Consider the following 25,659-nt stretch of genomic DNA (forward strand, 5'->3'; position numbering starts at 1 on the left):
GCAACATCTAACAACAAGGATAAACTGTGCACATATGGTACAAAATGAAGTAAGTCTGTCACAGAAACAAATACATTATTGCACTTAAATGAAGTATTTAAAATAGTCAAATTTGTAGAATCAAAGAGCAATGTGGTAGTCACGAGGGATGGCGAGGAGGAGCGAGGAGGAGGAAATTGGAATTATTTATTAATGGGCATAATATCTTAACAGATGACTAAGCTCCAGAAACATTCTGTACGAGATTGTACACACATATTGTGTGTGTGTGTGTGTGTGTGCGTGTATAAGAGAGAGAGAGAGAGAGAGTGTGTGTGTGTGTTAGTGCTTCATACATTAACACTAGCAAGATGGTTGATCCTATGTTACATTCTTTCCGAAAGGAAATAAACTTTTAAAGTCAGTTAATATCTGAACAGGACTTGGTCTATCACGTACGTGAGTTGTGCCCTTGTTATTTTGTGTTTTATAGGAAAGTAACTTTCTATAAATATGTTTTTATTGCACTGGTATGGACAAACACCTTTCATCTCCCAGCCCTTTCTATGATATCTGTGCTCATTTTTCTTGGCTCTGCTTACTTTCTCGGCAAAGCCTGCTGTTCCCTGTGTAAAGTTCACTTTCATAGCATCCCTGCTTTGATCCTCACTGGATAGAAGTGTATAAAACTGAGACCTCCATCCCCCTGACAACTACTGAAATTTTCCAGTTGTTGAACAACTGAAACACATTTCATCAATTTTCTTTCCCAATGACCCAATCAGTCTCAGCATCATCTGCAAAAGAAAAGGAACTGAAAAGGATATATAGAGAAGTGTTTTTTCAGATTAAAGGATTAAATAGAGTGTAGAAATGAGACAGAGACAAAAAAGGACTTGGAGAAAAGGGGTTTGGGGCTGGAATTTGCTTATGGCTCAGAGGAAAGCCTTTCAGAAGAATAAGAATAGGGCTGAGCCAGAGTGAGGTGGGGATCGAATAGAGCAAATCGCTCATTACTCTGCTAGCATCAGGATCCCCATCAGCTCTCCCAACGTTTGGAAATGTCATCAATGTATTAATAGGATTCATATACTGCATGGAAAGAAAAAAATTACATAGTATTTTTCTTTTACTTTGAAAAATGTCTTTTGTCTGTAGCATACCATCTACTTCCAAGTTTGAATACGTAGTAAAGATTATGAAAAAGAATTCACACCTTAGTAGTCCAAATACTTTTATGTTAATGAATTAACTTTTCAAAAGAGAAAATTAATTTGTATGGTGACATGGGCCTGTAATACTAGAAGTCAGGAGACTGAGACAAGAGGATTATGAGTTCAAGGACTCAAAATAAGGTGGGTGGGAGTAGGGGGTGGGGATGAAAAGAAAAGGAAATATCGAGGGAGGAACTTTCCCCAACATTGAATCTATGATAATGTTCACGAGTCTTATACAACACATGAAACAGTAAATCACATATAGCAAATGCCATCAATGTGCTATGAATGTTTTTATGCCATAATTTCTGCTAGAGAAGCTGATATCTCTCATCTTTAGTTTTCTATAAAACATTTAAATTCCAGTTACTTAAATTCAAGTATATTTAAAATCTAACTGCACACTGATTAAGAATAGTAGTAGTTAAGTGTAACTGCAGACAGGTATTCTGGAATTCAAATCACAGTATAAAAAAAATCCTTATCATAATTATTGAAGTTAAAAATCTAGAGGTATTACTTTAACAATATATTTACATCTTAAATATCAATATTATGACTTCATGTTTTGTTATGCTTCCTTAGTCAAAACTCCCAATCCAAGGCAGTTGATAAAAACTAGATTTGTCTTCCAAATATCAGTTGATGCTGAGTCCTGCACGATCATGGAAAGGACAGCGTGATGTGGTTTCCCAACCCTGGAAAAGAGCCAAGAGGATGTGGGCCTCTATGAGTATTGATGATTGCAGGGCATGAGGCTTGTTTGTATAAAAATATATAGATATGTTAGTTTATGGTTCTCTTTTGAGAAATAGTCTCCCTGCTGAGGTTATTGGGAAATATTCTCCTTGACATGATTATCAGGGAATATCCTCTCTACCAAGGTTAATGGCTCCATAATGATCAGAGACAGTATAAGTCTGGGAGGTGAAGGTATGTCTATGTTCCTAGCGAAAATGGTAAACACTGTGACCTTCAGAACAGTTCTTCAGGCTGTGGGAATGAACGCTGAAAACATGAGTTCAAAAATACATAATTTCTCAATTGTGCAAAATATAAGGATGCAATATGAATCATATGAAGGGCTTCATGAACTTAAAAGAACAGAGGCAGCTACACTATGAGCTGAAGGGCCCTAGAGGCTTTCATCAGCCTTACACCCACCGCCTCAGGTCAAGGCTAGGCCAAGTTCCATTCTCCACCCATAGTTCTCCGGAGGAGCAGGGACATTTTTTTTTTTTTTATTAACTTGAGTATTTCTTATATACATTTCGAGTGTTATTCCCTTTCCCGGTATCCGGGCAAACATCCCCCTCCCCCCTCCCCTTCCTTATGGGTGTTCCCCTCCCGACCCTCCCCCCATTGCCGCCCTCCCCCCACCAGTCTAGTTCACTGGGGGTTCAGTCTTAGCATGACCCAGGGCTTCCCCTTCCACTGGTGCTCTTACTAGGATATTCATTGCTACCTATGAGGTCAGAGTCCAGGGTCAGTCCATGTATAGTCTTTAGGTAGTGGCTTAGTCCCTGGAAGCTCTGGTTGCTTGGCATTGTTGTACATATGGGGTCCGAGCCCCTTCAAGATCTTCCAGTTCTTTCTCTGATTCCTTCAACTGGGGTCCTATTCTCAGTTCAGTGGTTTGCTGCTGGCATTCGCCTCTGTATTTGCTGTATTCTGGCTGTGTCTCTCAGGAGCAATCTACATCCGGCTCCTGTCGGTCTGCACTTCTTTGCTTCATCCATCTTGTCTAATTGGGTGGCTGTATATGTATGGGCCACATGTGGGGCAGGCTCTGAATGGGTGGACATTGAACTGCCTGAGGATCCAGCTATACCTCTCTTGGGCATATACCCAAAAGATGCCCCAACATATAAAAAAGACACGTGCTCCACTATGTTCATTGCAGCCTTATTTATAATAGCCAGAAGCTGGAAAGAACCCAGATGCCCTTCAACAGAGGAATGGATACAGAAAATGTGGGACATTCTTGAAAAACCACAGAATGTACTGACTGATAGTCACCTGACCCTCTGGTCCCAGATAGAGTTCGAAGGCATGCCACATGCTTGCTAGCCAATAGATTCAAAGCCAATAAGTTTAAACTCTTACCTTGCTGATGTAACCTGTACCACTAAAAAGCATGAAAACTGCTTGTTAGAGCCATTCGGGATCACCTTTTAGTTACTCGCCAGGAGGGGCTGATTGAAGGTTAACCTCAACAGGCCAGAAAAGAAACCTCTTGCATTTGCATCGAACTCCGTTCTTGTGTCTCACTTGTGGGGGGCTCTCAGTAGTTATGACTCACTTTGAGTTTTACAGAGCCAGCTTGACAGAAAGATAAAAAGTCAGGCAGATACAAAGGCAGGCAGATTCCTGGGGCAGAGTGAATTTAGGTGGTCTGGATGGTAATCTCAGGATGGGATCCTCCCCAGCTAAATTTATTGTCTGGGCTTACAAAAGCAGGCAGATTTCTGAATTCATTAGCAATGCTTTAAAAATATGCTTGCTGTCTTTATTTTATTTTATTTTTTCGATCGGGGGGCTGGGATCACCGAATGTTGATTTGTAGGAGAGTTAAAAGGGAACAAGGAGTATGACTGAATTGATATGTAAATAAAAGGCTGGGCCTTGGCCTTTGAGAGCTGGATGAGCTCTCTGGAGATTTTCAGAGAAAGCTGTCTCAAACTGCAATCTTTCCTTGCCTTTCTGTTTTCCAGGCAGAAATAAATTTTCTTGCCTATTTTATCTGAAAGTAAAGAATAAGATGCCTATAGGAAGGATTCCAGTTCAAGGCCCATAAAATAATGCCATACAAAGAAACAAAAAGAACCAAACCTACAAGCCTTGCTACATTTTCATGTTCAGAATCTTAGGGTCTGATCACACCATTTTTCACAATCATTCATTTGCATTTGGCATCCATAAACCTAAGGTAGGGTTCTGGATTGCTTCTAGATATCTGAAGATGGCATGGAAGCTCTGCACCCTTTCCTCCATATTTCTCCCTACATATCTTGTCTGTCAGCAGAGTGCAAGATTACCTAAGATTCCATGGATAAGAATGAGCTTGAAGGGGCTGGGGATTTAGCTCAGTGGTAGAGCACTTGCCTAGCAAGCGCAAGGCCCTGGGTTCGGTCCCCAGCTCCAAAAAAAAAAAAAGAAAAAAGAAAAAGAAAAAAAGAATGAGCTTGAAGTCTGCAATTTAAATGTGACTACTACTTTGGCTTAGTGAACAGACTTATACATATACATATATGAATGGTCTGAAGTGTGTGTGTGTGTATAAATCATATATAATAAATCAATAAATATTAAGTGTTAAATAAATATACTATATAATATATATTAGTGTGTTCCTTCACTAAGCCAAAATAGTAATATATGTATATACATTTACATTCATGTATATATACATATACCTATATCTATATCTTTACTAAGCCAAAGTAGTAGTATACATATACAAAAAATATATGCATATTTTTGAAACTGTTGCTAGGAACCACTTTCTCATAAACATATCAATTATTCTTTAGGTGTAATTATTATTTCATGAGAATTGCTAGTTCGGTCTTTTTTGTTTGTTTGTTTGTTTGTTTCTCTAGTTTAGGGCTTGCTTAGTTTCTACTTTTAATGTCGGGCTCCCTAAATAAGGTATGCTATCTACATTATTCTACAAAGTAAATTTTATCTCCAGAATCACAGTAAATGAAGCTTGGAGATATAACATCATTAAACAATAGAGGTAGTATTTACTCTTAAGTCTGACTCAGTAACCACCATGATACAAAAATGATTTATATACTCATAAAGGTTGAAAATGAAAGAATTCTAGTAAGACACAGAGTGCCACAGGTTGGTAATAAAAATATCAATATAATAACATATTGCTTCAAATTGAATTCTGAAAGCGTCCCCAGACATCAACTTCCTAATTAACTAAATCTGAAAACTGGTTATATTTTGTTTTCGTCATGAAGTGACTCTTGCCAAAGTGTATTTTTGAACTAGATCAGGGTGCATAAAAAAAAAAAAAAAAAAAAACAGGCTCTAGGGTTGAGGTTACAATTCTGACTCTACCATTTGCTTGTGTGACCTGGACACTTTCTACGACTTCACTTTGGTCCCTGGGTAAGATATGATTCACTTGTAGTACCTTCGATGAAGTATTTGTCATCTCTAAGGATTACATGAGTTAATACATATGGATGGCGCACGGGAACACAGAGATGTTGACTTACATTATTCAAATTCAGGGTTATTTAGCCCTTTCTTACCATTTTTTTTTTTAACACAGACTTTTTTTTTTTAACATTCAGAACAAAATTAAGCAGGAAGTTCAGGAAACTCCTACGTGGCTTCAAACATACACAATCAAGAGTGAACATTTGTTAAAATGACCTATAGGATGAACCTATACTGACATACCATTAACTCAGAAAATACAGTTTATGCTAGAATTCATTCTGAGTAGTGTATCTACCAGACCTGTGGGTTTTGCTGCAACTGTAAAAGCATGCTCCTCTTTCAGCACCACATAGAGCTATAGGAACCCCCGCACTCTATTCATTTTCCCCACCCCTGGCAGCACTAATTTTACTGTCTCCATAGTGATGCCCTTTACAGAGTATCATTGTGGTAGACCGAATGAGAAGAATGGCCTCTGTAGGCTAACATACTTGAATGCCTGGTCTCTAGCTGGTGAAATTCTTTGGGAAGGATTAGGTGTGGTCTTGTTGGAAATGTCTGCCATGTCACTGAGTGCAGACTTTGAGCTTTCGAAAGCCCACAAATACCCAAATGGCTCCGTGCTTTCAATGTGCAGTTAAGAATGTAGGCTCTCAACTACTGCTCTAGCCCCATTCCTACCTGCCTGCTGTAATGATCCCCTCCATAATGATTATAGACTCATCATTTAAAATTGTAAGCAATCCCCCAACTAAAACTTTCTTTTGTAAACTGCCTTTGCCAGGGTTGTCTCTTCACAGTAATAGAAAAGTAATCAGAATGGCATGGTCTTAGCATGCAGAGCCTTTTGGATGGTTTTCTTTACTTAGTGACATATATTTTGATTTTTCACTACTTAAGCACCAAGTAAAATCCTGTTGTATGGATGTGCCTGTTTCTTTATCCATTCACCTGCTGAAATAAATCCCAGTTGATTGCAAGTTTTGGCAAATGTGAATAAAGCCACTGTAAAAGACATGGGAGTCCAAACTGCACCGACCATCAACTCCTATGAACTGTGCCAGACTGAGTATGCCTGATGCATCTAATTTCACTCCACTGGACAAACACTGGTTTTCTCTTTCCCAAGATCTATCATCTGCAAACGGCTTCCTGATTAGGAATGAGACTCTGTGTATCACTAATAGTAAAGGAAAGCAAAGTATAATATATCTTGATTTTATAAAAAAAAGTTAAATGCAGTTGAATCATAAAAGGAACACCAATCGGAACCCCACTGCTCAGCACCTTAGATCTTAGAACTACTTTTTTGTTTGGTTTGGTTGAGATGTGTTCTATGCAGACAACACTGCCTAAAACTCCAGAATCTTCATTCTGCCTCAGTCTCTTCTGTGTTGAAATTACAGTGTAAGCCACTGTACCCAGCATGGGGCTCTTTAAATTAAGCAAAAAGCAGCTTTTTTTTTTATGTTTCACCATAGAGTCTGCAGAGTTTATGGCAGAAAACCACAACTGACCAGTGTGCAGTTATAGACTATAGAGTGCCTATCCCTGAAAGAATAAAAAATGCAGCTAAGAAGTCAGAAGTTTAAAAAAGCCCTAAATACCTCAAATTCCAGACCCTGCCCTCTACCTGTACTAGCTGACCATAAAGTTAGATTAAAATCTTAGAGAATAATTTTGAGAAGCAGGAACCTTCTCCCAGGAACTGATGGACCATAAAGTAAACAATCTTGAGAAACAGGAAGCTCCTCCTTGTGATTTTTCACTGGTATTCTCGACATTTTCCAATGATGCCCTCCCTACCCGCTGGGGTTGAGGTTTCTTCCTTTAAATTCCCCTTGTCTTAGTTACTGGGGGTCGAACTCCACTGCCCCTGCGTGGGATATGAGTCTCGACCCCAGTGCACTGGTTCCTGTCAATAAACCTCATGTTTATTACAGCAAGGACGGTCTCAGGTGAGTTCTTGGGGGGTCGCATCATCCCGAGACTTGAGTGAGGGTCTCCCCGCCCCGGGGGTCTTTCATCCCAAAGTGGGACATAGGACATTTATGACACAATCCTTACACCAAAGGTAAGGAAATGTCGCTGAAGATGGGGGCAGCAAAAAACAAACAACAACAACAAAAACCTGAAAGAGGTGGGGAATGGGGAGACTTCTGTGAAACACCCACCACGCAGCAGCTGTGGTATCCTGCACACCACCACTCCAGTCAACACTGCAGCATGGATGGGATGCTGAGGAAGAATCAATTTCCTTCCTGAAGAGACCAGATTGTTTTCTTATGTCCAAGTGCGCAGCCCTACACCCAAGAACATCTGGCTTACATGTGTAGCCAGGGAAACACACACACAGACACACAGACACACAGGAACCAGGACATGAATTTGAGTGGGGATTGGGGATGTCAGGGAGAACACGGGAAGAATTGGGAGTGGATATAGTCAAAATGCATTTATTCATATAAACTCTTAAGGAATCTGATTCTTAAAAGATTGGCATGGGGGCAGGGTCCAGAAAACAGAGATGCAATCGGTGTAGACACCAGCATTGAACTTTAAATGCATGAAGAACTGTAGTCTCCTAAAAGCGAGGTCACACTCACGGAGGACACCTTTCACAATAATTATACCACAGGACCAGAAACCAAGGAGCAGAGAGAGACACCCTGCTTTCTTCTGTACTCTTAAGGCCTCTTCTTCCCTTCGGATCCTCCGGAAACTAAACGGTGCAGACACCTGCTAAGGAAAAGACTCTCCTCTATATCATCCGCATCAGCTAGGCAGGGACTATACGACCGTATTGCTTGCTGAGAATGGCGGTCGACTCCGCAGCAACCCATCAGCTTGTCGACGCAGACGGAAGTGACGTTCAAGGTGGCGCGCAGGTCCGCCCCACGGGAGAGGCGGGCCGGAGAGGGGGGGTACTGAGAGGGCGGGGGCGGGGCGCGGCCGTGGCTCCGTTTCCGGTGGCTGGTTGCGCTCGCTCACCCCAGCTGCAGCCACTCTCTCCCGTGGCTGCTTCCTCCATCCTGGTATTTTTTGGAGCCTCCATCCTGGTTCTTCCAAAGTGCCCGGACCCAAAACAGGAAGTAAGTGCGATGGAACCTTCAGGTCCGGGCCTCTGTCGCAGCCGCTCCGCCCAGTGCGGCCGAGCCGGCCCCTTCGCAGGCCTTGGCTGCCGCCGGCCGGGTGCTGCGGGCGGGGTCGGAGTCCGGTCTTCGTCTAGCCGCCGCGGCAGGCCCCGCACGCTGCGCCCGCGGTCTCCGTCGCCGGCTCATGCAGGTGCTGGCGGCTGGAACCATCGAGCGATCGCTGGGGCGCAGCGGCGAGCCGGCGGGGGCGGAAAATGGCGGCGGGCTGGAGGAACTAAATGGCGCCGGGACCCCTGGGGGTGGGCCCGAGTCGCGGAGGACGGCGCCAGGGGCCCGCGGGCGTGTGCGTGCTGGACGGCAGAGCTTCCAGCCTAGCTTTGCTGGATTCGCGGTCGACTAAGCCCCCTACGCTGCCTGGGCGTGGGTGCGGTTGGCAGGGTAGTGGGGGCGGGGGTCTCCCCAAGCCCACCCAGTTCTCTTTTGCTTGCTTGGCCTGTATGCCCCTCGCCGGTTGTACGGTCTGGCTGGACTCAGCGAGGGAGTCATGGTTGCTGGCCGGACTTTCTCTTTAAAGACTGCACGGGACGTGGCCTATGGTGCGGGGAGAGTCCTCGCCCAGCCAACTAGTAATTGTCAGGATCGTGCGGAGCAAACCTTAAGCGTTTCAAAACCCTCTTTGGTACTCTAGCGAGAACTTTTTTTGAGAATCTCCCCTCAGCCTTGAGAGTTTTACTCCGAAAGAAGTGGTCCAGTGCCATCCTGTGCTGTTGAATGATACAGCATATGTTTTTATAAAGACTCGGTGTAGCTAAGGAAAGATTGGTAGCCCGTGAAATGGATATTACATCCCTTTCCCCAGCCTAATGCTCGTGATTGATTTTCTGAGATCTTGTACCCCTTTCTGACAGCTAGACTTCCTATTGGAACATCCTCGAAAGAAAAGAGCATTTCAGTACTGTTTCTGATATTTTATGTCTTAAGCTAGATGTAATGCCATTTGAGACTTTTATTAATTAGACCTATATTTTATTTTGTAAATAACTTTTAGGCTATAAATTAAAGAAAAGGCCTTTGATTATGTTGAAAGGTTTACAGACACCAAAGGCTATTTTCCTTAAAGATTTTTCTGGTACTTCAAATTTCTTTAGGGCAGTCATAAATGTACCTTAATAATTCGAGTAATTTACAATAACATTTAAAACTACAACTATAATAACAAAGTCTTATTGGTTTTACTGGGATAGAATAGTAATAAAAAGTGTATATATTTGGATAAACTTAGACTTAAATTACATTTCAAAAATTGTTACGTTGAGTGTACCAAGTTGGTGAGAGACTAATGCTGTCCTCCACCGCAGTCAAAAAATATAAATAAAACCTCCACAGCAGTAAAAAACACAAATAAGGGTTTGAAGAAAATTGTTACTGTGAAGATGGTATTTATTTTATGCTTCTATCCCATTACTTCACTGTCTTTCTCAGGTGCTTTTGAGTACCACCAAACAAGCTAGCATTTCTTCATTATTTTAGATTATGGTAGACTTAACCCAAACTGTTGCTCAGGGGAATGATCTAGAAACTTACCTGTTCTGTTTTCTTGTCTTCAGCATTTACTCTGAAAGTACTGGGTCTTGCATACTTCTTAAGAATTTAAATGTGTATGTTTAGCAGTTTGGGGAAAACATACAAAATAAACCTTTTTCTCCAAGTATTCAGGTTTTAGTTTTTTGAGGGAGGAAATCAAAGTTTTATTCTTAGGGTTTGAGCTTGAAAATAAGAGTGTATCTGGGAAATGGTTACTAGTGCCCTCTGGTCTGTCTGTCTGCCTGCCTTTTTTTTTTTTTTTTTTAAGTTGTGTTTGCCTATATCATTCGATGTCCCTAACAAACGGCCTTGTTTTACATTTATTAAATAGGGCAGAAAATATCGTGTGGGAAAGAAATTAAAGGATAAGGTTTTATAGAAACAGTTTTACCCTGGAAGAAGTTACCTTAATGACCCAGAGTAGCAAAACGAAACCATGTTATCAAATTGTGTCCATATTTAGCATTCAATATTTATGGTAAATATGTTTTGTTTGGGATTGCCTTCAACCTATTGGTTGCTGTCAGCAATGATTATCACAATATACACAAATTCTGGGTCACCAGCACAGACAAATACATAAGATTAAAATTATGCATTTAGCTTAGGTTGTAAAAGCTAATTGCGTGGGAAATCCACAGCATTGTAAGGTTGGTTACATTTTTATCATAAAGGCAGATTAAAATTAAACAGGCTGAGCACACAGTGGGATAGCAGACTAAGTACACAGTATTAAATGTTCTCAAGGAATGTTATTAGCGTGACTGCAAGAACTGTTAAAAGTTCAGTCTTTTTAAAGATGGGATATTTCCAGAAACCCTACAGTTTTTGTCTCAGTCTCTTGAGTGCAGTGGTTTTTATTAACGTCTTAATAATAAACAAGCCTCCCAACTAAGAGTGTACAGCCAGACTATCAGCATTAGGTTAGGGAGAGAGCCAAGTGTTTTTGAAAGCATTGAGGAACTGGGTGACTTTCTTTAAATTTGTATTTGTAAGTTGCAAACACACCAAGATTTTAGAAGAGCATAGAGGGTTAAGGAGGATTCTGTGGTGACCACCTCAGCCTGGTAGATCAGCATCTACTCTACACAGCTGAGCTCCAGTGTTTGTAGAGACTGTGCTAATGTTCTCTCAAACTTAAGTTCTCATTTTACTAATTGAGTACATTCTCTTTTTGCCATAACTCCACTTGAAAGGATTAGAAATTTGTGTGCTTAAATGATACAGTTTCAACAAAGGTGGTACATAAATCCAGAGCCAAATGTTATCTGGATGGAGTGCAGAGGCATGTGGAGTTTGATGGCTCTTGTATCATTGTACATTTGTCTTGATGGTGCTTTTGCTTTGTGCCAGAATTCTTATAATAAAAATTAATAAAAATCAGTTTGTTTGCTTTGATGCCATAAAGGTAAATTGGTTCAGTTTCAATAAAAGGTAACTATTGTGTCTGCTTTTTTTTCTAGTTTGTGGAAAGATAGCCCACTCCATGATTAAAGTTGTCAAGAACAAGTATGTTGGCAGGTCCTATATAAACTTTTGTCATACCTTTTGAAACATCATTTTTTACTATTTGTACCGTGAGGCCATTCCTTCTAGCACTGGTGTTTAGAGCTAACCCTTCACTCCCCTTACAAAGTGTTTTATGCAAAAGAAATGTGTGTTAGGTTTATTCACTGCATAGTGTGTTACAGTGTTTGGTAAAGAAATGTGATTTTAAAATAAACTAGTGGAAAGAACATGGTGATAATTTGTGATAATCTAAAAATCAGATTGTGTTTTTTTAAAAGTGCTGTTTTGAAAAGATAGAGTATAATAAAACACTTAAGTTCTTATATCATTGTTAATTACGTTAGATAGGCAATACAATTTTATTGTCAGGCCACTCATGAAGTTATGTGCCTTATTTAAAATCACCCATATTACCATGTAATTTACTCTGTTCAATTACAGCATCATTGATAATTAAGTCAACACTTAAAGCAGTTGAAGCATTACTTTAAATTTCATTTAATAACATATTGACACTTGATGATATGTAGTATTGGCTTACCATCTGTAAATGAAACCATTATGTTCCTTAGTTCAATATTCTTTACCTTGATTTATAAATCTACTTTTCAAACTTCCTCACACAGTCAGTATACAAAAGGGTTTTAAGGGTCCAGAGCTGTTACTGCTAGCAGGGAATCTTGCTCTGCCTGGATAGAAATCCTGAATAGGCAAAGAATATACTTCCAGCAGCGCTGAATTCTGGAGTATCCACGACTTAGGGTCTGGACTGCCATGCTTCACAGTGGTGAACCCCAAGCACTAGAGGCCTATTGACCAAGTTTTGTATGAACCCAAGACACAGCTCTCCCAGGCCTTCAGGCTAAAGGCTGAATGAGTGCTCCTGATTTAACTGCCAGTGGCCACAGCCCTTGACAGCTTTGGTTTGGGGCAGTCTTGAACAGCAGAGGTAAGCAGTACTGTTAGTCTTCCAGCTTTGTCACAGAAGCAGCTATCCCCATCCTGTTGTCAGGGACTAGTGTTAGCAGTCTCACTGTCCAGAGCGTTTGAGAGCCTTGGCTCTTTGGCAGCTTCCTGGGACTCTTTAAATGCCAGGACTCCCTTTTGGCTCTCACCTCTGTTCCCTGTTAGCTCTGGAACCCTTCAGGTCTCCTTACTACTGCCACTGCCTCAGCCTCTTCCTTCACTTCCACTTGTAATTTACTTTTTTCGTGTGTTACCAACTAAGCCTGTAAGAGAAGATGACACTGGAGACACTGGGTAATGATGCAGGTGATAGTGTAGGAATGTCTCCTAGCTGGCTCACAAATGTGGTAGGCTGTGCCTCATTCACAGCAATCCAAACAAATAAGGACAATGTTTGTGCTTGTTGGGGCAAAGCTCCTTATGTAAATGCTTATACCATCACAGGCCTTTAGCTGGACCACCAGGGGAGATGCTCCCTTCTGGCCTGGGTTGGAACAGCTGTGGGGTCATGAAGAGTTCATCAAAGCTTGTGATGGCAAAAAGTCTGGAGGTTGTACTTCAGCAAGCAGGTTGGTTGATGTAAAGCTTTTTCAAAGCTGTCTGTTTAGAACGTTCAGGACAATTGGCGGTGCCATAATGCACTTAGCTGGCTGCGTGGTTGTCCCTTGCTCACGGCAGTGACAGCAGTAGGGAAGGGTCTAACAGCTGTCTGATTAGACAGTCAGATTTGAAGGAAAACATGAACAGGGGTGCTCACAGTATAGACATCCTTACAATGAATGGTGTTTCACACTGTTTAACTCTTAACCCAGTGCCTGAGGAACAGAGGACAGTCTGATCTGTCTTATAACCATTCCAAAGCATTGCACATCAAGTGCAGAGGGTTCCCATAGGAAGTAGTAAGTACTTCTGAAGATGTTATTCTGTAGGCCTGTATGTTTTCTAACATTTCTATATGCATCCAGGTATGAGATCTAAGAATTTAGATCTTTGTTCCTTTAGGGAAAAAAAAACATTAAATATGTTTTTTAAATTACACATTAATAGATAGATATTGCTCTGTGTGTGTGTGTGTGTGTGTGTGTGTGTGTGTGTGTATGCGCACGCATGAGAGAGAGGGGGGGTGCGTGTGAGAATATGCTGGGCATAGAGGCTCATTAAGGAGGGTTTGTAAATACTGTGACCTCAAACTCTCTCTCCCAATACTTCCTGACTAGACAGGTATTCTATACCTATTGAAATGGTGGGAAGTAATTAGTAGGGGAAAGAAGAAAAAAACATATGCATTTGGGCATGGTGATACAAGCCGGTGATCCTAACAGTGAAGAGGCCACGTCAGGAGAATCATAAGGTCAAGGCTAGCCTGCGTTACACAGTGAGACTTTATCTTTTTTTTTTTTTTTTTGGTTCTTTTTTTCGGAGCTGGGAACTGAACCCAGGGCCTTGCGCTTCCTAGGCAAGCGCTCTACCACTGTACCACTGAGCTAAATCCCCAACCCCGAGACTTTATCTTAAAAAAATTTTTTTTTCATAATATTGTAAAAACAAAAGTTTGGTGAAGTATAACCAAAAATTTGGAAGGTAATCATTAAAATGTTTAAGAGAAATAGGTAATCGTTAATACTATATTGGGCCAGGAAATCTCAAACATGTCCTTGTCGCCTTCAGTTCTGTACTCCACCCCCCCACCCCCACCCCAGATAGTATTGTATGCCCTCCCCTTCCCTGCCTGTGGATTTTCCAGCGTTTTTCTGTGTGACCTTGGCCATTCTGGAACTTTGTATACCATGCTAGCCTCGAACTCTGATTCACCTGCCTCTGCTCTTCAGAGTGCTAGGATTAACGGTGTATGCTACCACTGCTTGGCTTTATTTCCCATATTAAGAGTATCCTCACTAGTGCATTTTCCTATGCCATCTAACTGCACTCTATCTTCCTAGACAGACTTTGTCATCTCAGGTCAGCCTATGTTACCTCTGGCTTTATATGATTACCACAGGTAGTGTCTGTGCTTAGAAACTGTTAATGAAGTTGACCTCTAAAGAAGACATGAGGCTTCCTGGATTTATTTCCTTTTAATGAATTCTTGACATTTAACTGCCCTAAAATTGAGGGCAATAGAAGACCCAATGGATATGTGAGTCTAAGGACTTTGTATCAATACTGAAGTGAAGGGGAGCATGAGAGATTCGTTCTTTAATTTTGTGCTAAATAACAAATGTTGCTATGTTGTAACGTACCCTGTTTGTTCCACCAAGTTACTGTATTCTAGTGAATAGGGACATCTTGGGTGAGCATGGTAACACAAACTTGTACATAGGAGGATAATCAATTTTAGGCTAGCCTGGGCTACATTATGATACTCTGTTACATGCTTTCTTCCCCTAATCCCGTTAGCTGTAAGTGAAAGGTTTATCTTTCAAATGGGGCATATGCAAGAGTGCCATTATACATGTTTTACACCATTTTCAGGTTCCTTTTTCTTGAAATTATTAAGGTATTTATTGTCTCAAGGTAATTCATCAGGGATGAGAATATGCCAGAATGTCAGTTTGTCGGGTAAAATGTTATCTGTCTGTCCTCCCTGGTGTCTTATTTCTAATTAGTGTAAACGTGACATCACCCCTGATTTGGGGGAAGGCTGAAGAGGGTGATACAGCTGTGTGTAGAACATCCCTGGCAGTGTGCAGGTGGAAGGGCTCCTGCTGCAGCATCATTTTGTGTGTAATGAGTGAGAGTAAGCTCTAAGTTCCTTCACCCCAGTTGCTGTGATTGATTTGTCAGCGTGTTTCTGTTTAGATGAGTATTTCTGACTTTTAACACTGGCATGACCTCACTTCCTTTTCCCACTCTCTTTACCTTCAAAGTGTGTCTTGTCTTCTGTATTTTGGATTCTCTGTTTGCCATCCACCCCCAGTCCACTGAAATTACTTCTGTTAAGGTCATGAGTGTTCTCCATATTTATTGCCTGATCAAGTAAGCACTTCTCTGTCATCTTACTGGCAGCTAGTCATTTCTATACCCATTGAATACTTACTAGGTTTCCTTCTGTGTCACTAGCTAGTCCTTAGTCTGCTCTGCTTGTCTTCCTCGTTTTTTTTTTTTTTTTTTTTTTTAAAGATTGATGAGTTTTACTTTATGTGTGTTTTTGCCTGCGTGTGTGTATCTATGTACTACAGGCCAGAAGAGAGTGCTGGGTCCTGGAACTGAGATTACAGAAGGTTGGGAGCTGCCTTGTGCTTACTGGAGACCAAACCCAGGCTCGCTCGCGCGCTCCCCCCCCCCCCCTCTCTCTCTCTCTCTCTCTCTCTCTCTCTCTCTCTCAATAGTTAAGGGTAAATTTCATAAAGACTTTGTTTTGTAAACAGTTTTTGTAATTGCACTGATTTGTTCGTCTCTTTGGAGTGAGACGTTGGTGTGGTGTGTATCGGGGAATAACTTGTGGGACTTAGTTCTTTCCTTCTACCTGTGGGTCCCCAGGACTAACCTCAGCTCAGCAGGATTGGCTGCGAGTAGTATCTGTCCATAAAAACTTCCCAGGTTATCCAACACCAATTGAAGGGTCACTGTAATAAGGTCAAATGGAAGGAATGACAACATGGCTCAGTGATAAGCAAGTAATAACACTTGCTGTGCAATCTGTAGACTTCAGATCAGAACTCAATACCCAGCACACACAAACATGGAAGGACACAACTGACTCCTCATACTCACTGTGACATGTGATTACACTCCCACCAATTAACGAGATGGGGGGGCAGAGGCTGGAGAGAGGCTGGAGAGAGGCTCAGCAGTTAGAGAGCTGACTATTCTTCCAGAGGTCCTGAGTTCGATTCGAACCCGAGTTCTCTTAACCTGAGCCAGTCCTTGTCTTCTGTTCGTTCTGGAACTAGAATCTAAGCCTCCAATTTCTAGGTATCTTTAAAAACAACTTGTATACTATATTAAATCAGATTTATAGATATTAATTATAACTGCTGAGCACAACTTAAATGTTCAGCCATTCACTTGGCACCTTAAATACCGTATATATTACATTTAGGTATCAATTGTACTAATACTTAATAAAAACAGCCCATGTCTTGAGTTGAAACCAGAAGCCCAGGAATCATCCAGAGATGGTGTCCTCTTTCTTAGTCGCAGTCTCTTCAGTCATAAAGCCTTGTTGTCTCTGCCCCCAAAGCAAAGCTATTCTCTCCTTCCTCTCTTCTTGAGTACTGTGATGTTTCCAATTCACAGTCACCTCCTAAGCACAGTCTTTATAAGTTACACCTTCTGTCTTCTCCATCCTGAGTGATCTGTTAGAAATCAACTATCCCCAGATAAATAAAGGTTAGTTGGTTGGTTCCCACGGATTCCTGAAAAGGGTTGTTTACTTGTCCTCTTGTGTGGTTCCTGATTGAATGGATACTATAAATGGTTTTTAATGGTTTAAGATGAAATAAGGTATTTCAGAGGTGTTAATGTATCATTATAGAAGAACGTGTTAACTGGAAATGTTAATTAGTGTTTCATATGCAGTAAGTTTGCACAATGGTCCCGAGGCCGAACCACTTGTATACCTAAGCCTGTTTTCAGAGGACATCTGACTGTTTGCTTGTACAGTACTGGTTTGCAGACAGATTTCCATAAAATGCATTCAGAAGAAAGTTGTGCTTCTGTCTCACGTTGTGGGTAAGACATCGGGTGTGAGGCCAGAGTGCTACAGCATTATAACTGGTAGTCAAATACTACTTGTTGTGTCTAAGCCTCATACTATACTGTTACTGTTCTAGAGTGTTGCAGATGCACAAGCATGGAGGAGAAACAGTCTGGATAACGTGAGTGATGCTGCTGGCCAAAGCACAGAGGCGTGATTCTATGGGAAGGGCTGTAGCTAATCTATCTGTGGTCTAGGTAAGCCTCTCTTTACTGCAAAAATACACCCAATGGTTTGCAGACCTGACAGAACTACATCATGATATCCATTTACCTTTATCTTGAAAATGGTGTAATTACAGTTGTAAAATCATGTTCTTTGATATAGTAAGCTCATACTACTCATTGAATCTTTACCATGTAAATACTAATATATAGTTGTCTTTTTGCCAAAGGAAAATATTTTTTAAACAGAATATATATTAATACACACACACACACACACACACACACACACACACAGGTTAATATCTATGTGAGCCAAATATTGAGTAAATGAATATACATCAAGACTTTTGTTGGTATTATTAGTAAAAGATATGTAGGAAAAAACTGTTGAAACAAGATGTATAAGATTCGGGGTTGGGGATTTAGCTCAGTGGTAGTGGTAAAGGCCCTGGGTTCGGTCCCCAGCTCCGAAAAAAAGAAAAAAGAAAAAAAAAAAAAGATGTATAAGATTCTACATACTTTAATCAGGCGTTGGTAGTCCAATACTTTGATCTTTGCCAGCCACAAGACACTGACCTTGTTCTAAGATTCCAATTGTTTAGTCTGAGAACAAGCACAACAGCTGGGCTATTGCATAGGAAAGAGCAAGTGAGGTTACCTTAAACAGAAATTCTCTTTGTCAGGAGTAGGCCCAACCCCAAACAAAAGCGTTTGCTTTGGTGTGGTTAAGTATACTGGTTTAATCCTATGGGGAGAAAAGAATTATTTAGTGTTCTTATTTTTCAGGGCTTAAATACTCAAAAGGTGCTTACAATCAAGATGGAGGTTTTGGTTAATTTTCTGCTAAAAATACCAGGCTTGAAATGTAGTTCAAAGACAGACCATTTGTCAATCACTGTGGCTGAGAAGACAGGGTGGCAGGCCTGAGACAGCTGGTCACGTGCATCCACATTGTGTCTTCGGCCAGGAAGCAGAGAAACATGCATGCTGCTGCTCAGTTCTCTTCACTTCTTCTACTTAGTCTGAAAACTCAACCCTTGGCATGACGTCACTCAAATTTAAAGTGCATTTCCCAGCTCAACCTAATCTAGAAAATTCCTTATAGTCATGCCCAGAGGTTTATTTCTATGGTGATTCTAAATCTCACATTGACAGTAAAAATTAACCACCACAAAATGTAAATATTATAAGAAAGTTGTTAGAACTAATCAGAGTTGGTCAAATTCTTACAGGTTATAGAATCTCATTAACAATGGGTAGAAACTAAGAAAGGCAGTTGGTGAAATCTGAACTCCTTCTGCAGGTTTATATAAAGACTGTAACGCAGATATCTAGATCAGTTTCATGTACTGTCTGGAAATAATTTTATAAATCCTTACATGGTCTCTTATACAGATTTGAGTATGAGCACAGTTGAAGAGGATTCTGACACAGTAACAGTAGAAACTGTGAATTCTGTGACGTTTACTCAGGACACAGACGGGAACCTCATTCTTCATTGCCCTCAGAATGGTAGGAGAATTGCTAACTAATACTGGGGATTGATCAATTCTATCTCTCCTTTTGTCCATCACTGACACGTAGTTTAGACTTGTGTGCTTGAAAAGGCCATGACGTCTTCAGATTATAGATTAATCTTAATTTATAAAAGTCTTTTAGTTCTTCTTAATGAACTATGACTTTTAGTCTAAGCGTGTGTTCATATTCTTTACTAATCTGCTTTCTGTCTTCTGACTGTTATTTCATCCTGGATTATTTCATTCATTCATTTTACCTAGCATGTACCTGTTGGGGCGGTTCACATTTCTATCTCTATTATGAATTCTCTATACTACTTATAGGCACCTTGGATTTTACATGGCCCAAGGGCTTCTTTCCAGATATTTCCTAAACTTCACTTTTCCTTTTTAGAATCTCTGGTCACAGTTAGGAATAAATTCCTTGTGTCACGACCTAACTGGTGGTATGCTGTCCTAAAACTCCATTTATCCCTGTTTTGGGTCCCTCTTGATTAGACCAGATTATCTTTTCTCATCTGGGTTACTCCAGCCTTTTATCCGGTTTTCCTACGTGTTAGTGCCATATTGAAAGTCTAGCGTGGTTTCTAGAATATATAACTGCGTGCTTTGAGTCCCTCCTGCCACAGCCGCCATGGCGGTTAGAATTCTCAGGCTTATGTTCTTCTAGTAGTTCATAGTTGTTTATTTTCACAACACTTTTTTCCACTCTTCAATTCTACTGCACATTTTTCTCTAACTGCCAGAAGGGACAAATGTTTCCCTGCTTCCATTTTTTTTTTCAAGTTCATGACACCTCCATAGGAAATCTCCCTTCACTTCTAGTCTAGGTGTCTATCTCCGTGCACTCATGACAACTTCTTCATTCCACAGTCACAGCTCTGAGTACACTGTTGTGAAATTGTTGGTTTAGTTATTATTCCACCAGAACTTCCTCGACAGGACATCCTTCATTGTTCTGTCCCCAGCACTTAGAACCAACTATAGACATTTAGTAAATGTTTGAATGAATCCATGAGCAGCCCTTCTCTGTGTGTGTGAAGTCTTTGGAAAACCAAGTTAGTTAGAAGGTGGGACTTGTATCCACAGTGGTGGTGGTTATAAGAACAGGACCTGGGTACTACTATAAGCAAGGAGAAAGCAATGACAATGAGTCCTTGTGGAGCTGGGTGAATTTAAGTGAGCAAGTAGGGGAAGAATGGTTTTAGTGGATGCGAAAATTGCTGCAGAGACTGATATACTAGGTAGAGATTTGTTATTTTTGAAATTGATTTGAAGTTTTGAGCATTCTCTTTGGTTTGTTTTCCCCCTCCCATTAGACCCTGATGAAATAGACTCAGAAGACAGTACTGAACCTCCACATAAGAGGCTTTGTTTGTCCTCCGAGGATGATCAGAGCATTGATGACTCTACACCGTGCATATCGGTTGTGGCACTCCCACGTAAGTCTGTTAAGGAACATGGTTACCTTTGGAATCGGACTGTAGCTTGCAAGAGTCAAATTGGCATTTCTAGAGACCTAAGCTCTACTGTTACCTACTTAGTGAAGAAAATACGTTTTTAAGCTAATGCTTATGAGTGTTTACTGTGTGCCAAGCAAGCATAACTCTTAAATTGCCTTTCCATATTGTGTAATCTTTTCAACACTTCTTTACTCTCGACCTGCTGCTGTGGGATTTGAAAGGAGTATTTATTGTGCCTTATATCTATTGAGGCTCTCCTTGTTTTTTAAATGGATATGTGTTCATCCCTATTTTGTTCAAGAGTTTTTAAACTACACCCGTCCCCAAACCTTTCTCCAGTGCTATGCAGTAGATACAATTATCATCATATATTGTAATGAAAAAAATGAAGCTCAGAGACAGGACATTAGGACGCTCCCAGGTAGTCTAGTTCCTCTAGGCCACACTTTCACCTTTGTGTTGATCTGCATGGAAGTTAGGTAGATGCCTAGGTTTCTTACCCTAATAAGGTTTTTAGTATGCTTAGATTTTGATATCTCTTAGAAGATAGAACAGTTCAGTTGAATGCCATTGACCGGCAAACCAGCAACAATATCACATCCTGTTTCTGATTTAAGTATCAAATGAAATCAAATCTTTATCTAGTCAGTGAAGTTAGGACTAGGTATTTAGCATAGACGATTATATCTTAATAAGAAACAGGCACAGAGCTAATTGCTTCTCAAACTGAACAGACACCGTTTTATTTCAGATTACTGTGTATAAAAAAACAGTTAAGAGTAACATATCCATGCTTCAAACTTTGAACTAAATGAAGTTTCTTCCTGTTGGTTCATGTTTTTAAGTGTTTCTTACTGTGTTTTTGTCACTTTTTAAAAAAACTTGGTTGGCCTATCTATACAGATATAATCCTATATGAATATTTTATAAACCAGAGTTTTTGAACAATTCTCTTGGGCCAAGTTGTGACTAGTTAGTTCATTATTTAAAATACTTGGTTCATAGGTTGGGTCTCTACTGAGCACTTTGTTCTGTTTTATGGTGTGAAGTTCCTCTGTCATCTAATAAATGTAGGTGTGGTGACACTAGTGTGCATGTGTGTGCACTTTGTTACATTTGGGACATGATTAGAAGACTTGACTTGGACTCTTGAGTGTGTTCTCCACATTGATAAAAACTGTTGATAAAATCAACTTAGAAACATTTGTCTTTTGTTAAAAATAAATAAATAAAAACCTATAGTAAAGGCACAGAGTTTGGCCACTTAGTCCCCTCTCAGCCCTTGGCTCTGATGAGTAGCTAAGCTTCCCTGCCTAAGAAGTTTAGGAACAAAAGCAGCCACGTGGTCCTGTCTTCATCCTCATCACCCTGGAAGTGAACAGGTCGCCTTTGCAGTCTTGTGAAGGTAATGTGTGTAGCTTGTACACACCAATGGCCATTCTTTTCCTGTACCCACCAGAGCAGCTTCATCTCCATAGACATGAGTGAATTCTTGGCCACACTCTAGTTATATGTTGAACCTACTGGAATAGATGTGTTTCCACATAGCCTTTAAAAATTAGCAGGTACTTTATCTCCATAACCACACTGACTACATCTTACCTACAAGGGACCATACTGGGTGACTTCATCATAGTTGACAACATCAACCACAGAAACTGCAATTGAACATGTGATGCCTAGATCCACTTGCAAACCACCCCCAACTAGGAGAGATGCATCTTAGCAGGTAGGATAATCCCACTCATACACTGTGGTCTAGGCTACTGAGTCACCCATAGGTTAACAAGTACTGGTTAACATAAACACTTAACTACTGGGCCTCCCTGGATCCAAAGCCAGAATAGCCTGCCCAACACAGCCAAGGCACATCTTTAGGGAAAAAAAATACCTCTACTGCCTGTAAAATTGGTAGAACCAATTTAATGTACATATTTACACACACACACACACACACACACACACACAAAGACATGAAGAAGGTAACATTACTGCCCAAAGAAATCAGCCAAAGGTCTCGATTTCAAGGAAAAGGAAATACACCAGTTACCTTTTTAAAAGTTTAGTTGTTTAAATAATAACTATAATCAAGAAAATGCAAACAGCTCAGTGAAGTTAGGAAAATACCTTTTGTTTTAAATAAAGAACCCAGAAAGGATATACATTATAAAAATACACAAAATTTGGACCTAAAGAACTTGGCAAATGAAAATTTAAAATCAAGCTTTAACAAACTAGATCAAGCAAAGCAAAAGCCGCTGATTCCAAATTTCTTGAACTTAAAGTAATAAGTGTTTAAAAATAACTCAGATCAAAAGAGTAAAAAAAGATCCAAGACTTACAAATAAGACTTAACTTTAAGAAAATGATTGTGTTACGGGTATTCTGTAATAGAAGGGAAAGGGACATATAAAAATGAATTCAGCAAAATAGCAGTTGAACATTTTTCAAATCTTGAATTAATCTCAGAGACCTCTAATAGAGTCACTCAAGGAAGGTCTTCTCATGCTGATCGGTGGTGGCACTCAGGAGGCAGAGGCAGGTGGATCTCTGAGTTCAACGCTACCTTAGTCTACAGAGCAAAAACAAAATCATTACATAAATAGAAATGCTCAGTGGCAACATGAATATATTACTCTGTAAAGTGCTAGCATTGAAAGAGAAAATGCCTTTCCAAGACATGAAAAACCAGAGAGTCCACTTCTATCAGGCCACACCAGCTCTACAATGCTAAGAGATTCCTTTCCTAGAATCAAACGAACTATCCCTCACCCAAAAGCAAAAAGAACAAAAACCTGCAATTAAATTCTACCAATACAGAAAAACAAGCTATCCAAGAGGGAGGAGGGAAACTACCACCTAGAAAGCAAACTCCAAATTTAACAAAGTAACAAGAATACATGTTAGCAATACTAATACCATAAATGTTTAGTATGGCAAAACGGATTTAAGGGCAAAAATCTCAAGATATTAGCTTATTTATAAGGACACACAATAGACCAAAAATTAAGGAATGAAGAAAATAAATGAAAAGCATCAGAAAGTTATTATAAGTAAAATGGATTTTACTTATAGTTAAGAGACAACAAAGGTAACCTTAATTATTATAAAGGGATCGATTGAACAGGTGAATCGTTGCAAACATGTATAAATCCCAAGCAGTAGAACTGCTAAATAAACCAAATGTTGGCGTAAAGAGTACTTAATAAAGTAATGTTTGAGAGTTCCAGTTTCCCACGTTGATCTCTGGACAATCAGATAGAAAATCAAAGAAACATTGGCAATATACTATATTATAAGACAAATGACTCTAATAGACTTTTATATATAATTTTATCATGCAGTGAACTGTAGAGTGTCTTCAGTACAAGAAACACTTCTTCAGGATAGACCATGCTTATATTAGGCCACAAAACACATTCCAACAAATTTCAAACTGAAGTCATCAGATCACCATGTGAATGAAGTTAGTTATCAACAGTATGCCATTGAACGATTAATGGGTCAACGGAGTGACAATGTAAAACATGAAGATGGAAATAACAACATACACAGGAGAAGTAATGCTGAGAGAGAAGTTAGTAACATTAAATGCCTACATTGAAGAAAGAGTTCACATAACCAGATGATGTCCTCAGGTATCTAGCAAAACAAGAATAGATCACACTTAAAATTATAAAGGAAGAAATAACAAGTGTCAGAAATAACAACTGGACCCTAAAAGGTCAATATAACAGCTCAGTTGAACAGCTGATTTGTGAAAGCATGTGTATTGAATGGATAAATCATTAGATTTATCAGGAAAAGGAGACTCAAAATTAATACAACAGAAGTACAAAGAGTTAGAAATACTTGTATTTTTAAGCTATTCTATGCTAATGAATGGGAAAACCTCCAAGTAAGTTTTGTGGACATGTGTCCACAAATTGAAGCATGCAGACAGAAAATTTGAATAGACTGATAATGGGTAATGAGATCGATCGGTGCACACGAAGCAGAATGACTATAACTACAGTGTTGACAAGGGCAGAGAGAAGGGCTCTTGTACACTGTTGTTGGAAATATGAGTACATCCATCCTGTAAGACAGTGTGGTTCCCAGAGTAGAACTGATAGGTGATCTACCAGGAGATGCCTTCATTTCCCATTCCCCTGCTTATAGCACTGTTCACAGTAGGCAGGACGTGCCATCAGCCTGGGTGTCCACCCACAGATGAAGAGACTGTGACACATAGACATTGTGAAATATTAATTTAGATATAAAAGAATAAAGTGCTGCATTTAAAGCAGCAGCATGTCTTGGGTGAAGTAAGCTAGGCACAGGAAGCTGAAGATTGGCTTCTTGGAGTAGGGAGTAAAACTGTGGTAGCTGGAGTTGGGAATGGTTGGAATACGGAAGGAGGTTGAGGAAAAGATACCAGGGTGGGGGTCGACTGTAGTGTGATGTAGTGTGATGAAGCTAGTGTTCCCAGGGATACTTAGACACAAAGCTGGGATATGGGAACATGAAATGCTACATTGCATACTAAGCAAAGCATTATTGGCTAGACTTCATGCAGCTCTGTTAGTACTAAGTTATTTAACAAGAAACTCAGGTTTTACATACTTTTTAAAGCTGCTGATTCATCCTCTCAGCTTAGTCATTCTAGCTTACTCCTTTGTGGTTATCTGCCTTTCTGCTGCTTCTCACGTGTCATGGTCATTTCCTGTTGTCTTGGTAATTCTGTTGAGAGTCATTCATCTTTTTGGTCTCCGTTTGCTTCTCCCTCTTGCTGTCTTGGGTTACTTGTTACTGGTGTGCATTTGTGACCTTTCAGACTGGTTGCCTCCTCTTTCCAGTGCGGTCTCCCTGCAGAACTCCAGTAGTCTTTTCAGTTCCACCCCCACGGATTTGCCAGCTTTTCATTGTTCCTTCTGCACTGTCTCTCCCGCTCTCCTTACCCGTTTGCAGTTCTGTGAGCACGTTCACTCTCTTGCAGTTACTTCAGATGCCTTTCCTATCTTCCCTTCCATTGACCTTTGGAAAACTAGAAGCCTATGTAAATTGGTTTTGCCTGTATATTTAACACAACTAATGGATAGCCTTAGAGAATGGTAGCATGAACAATGTGACTTTGCTCTCTCCCTCGTGAGTGACAACATGATCTGTCATGTCACAGCAGCCTTACTCATCCACCCTGAGAATATTGTCTCATATGTCCCCAAACCTGACACCTACGTCTTTTGTACCCAGAGGACAGCCTTGCTTTCTATTTCAAAGAAAATTTACTGTTTTACAA

At 40.3% G+C, this 25,659-nt stretch overlaps 1 protein-coding gene and 2 long non-coding RNA genes across 7 annotated transcripts in view; 2 read left to right on the forward strand and 1 right to left on the reverse strand.

The window, feature by feature from the left end:
- LOC148006238 (uncharacterized) overlaps positions 1-25,659 on the forward strand; it is a 901,378-nt gene that overhangs the window by 435,337 nt on the left and 440,382 nt on the right. The gene's annotated exons all lie outside the window — the stretch shown is intronic.
- Positions 8,344-25,659, forward strand: part of Dmtf1 (cyclin D binding myb-like transcription factor 1) — a 40,425-nt gene continuing 23,109 nt past the window's right edge. For 3 of the 5 annotated variants that reach the window (XR_015685225.1, XR_015685223.1, XR_015685224.1), the window contains exons 1-4: positions 8,344-8,473; positions 17,311-17,431; positions 18,797-18,913; positions 20,238-20,360. Coding sequence is in view for 2 of the 5 variants with exons in the window: in NM_001439580.1 (NP_001426509.1) it covers positions 18,805-18,913; positions 20,238-20,360 (232 nt within the window). In the remaining 3 variants the exon portion in view is untranslated. 5 annotated transcript variants of the gene reach the window in all.
- LOC147994714 (uncharacterized) lies at positions 12,686-16,874 on the reverse strand. Its single transcript, XR_015686334.1, has 2 exons — positions 16,023-16,874; positions 12,686-13,531 (listed from the first exon to the last, which is right to left on the reverse strand). It is a non-coding gene; the product is annotated as an uncharacterized LOC147994714 (long non-coding RNA).

Source organism: Rattus norvegicus, chromosome 4 (assembly GCF_021556685.1).
Source record: "Rattus norvegicus strain SHRSP/BbbUtx chromosome 4, alternate assembly SHRSP_T2T, whole genome shotgun sequence".
Classification (NCBI taxonomy): Eukaryota; Metazoa; Chordata; class Mammalia; order Rodentia; family Muridae; genus Rattus; species Rattus norvegicus.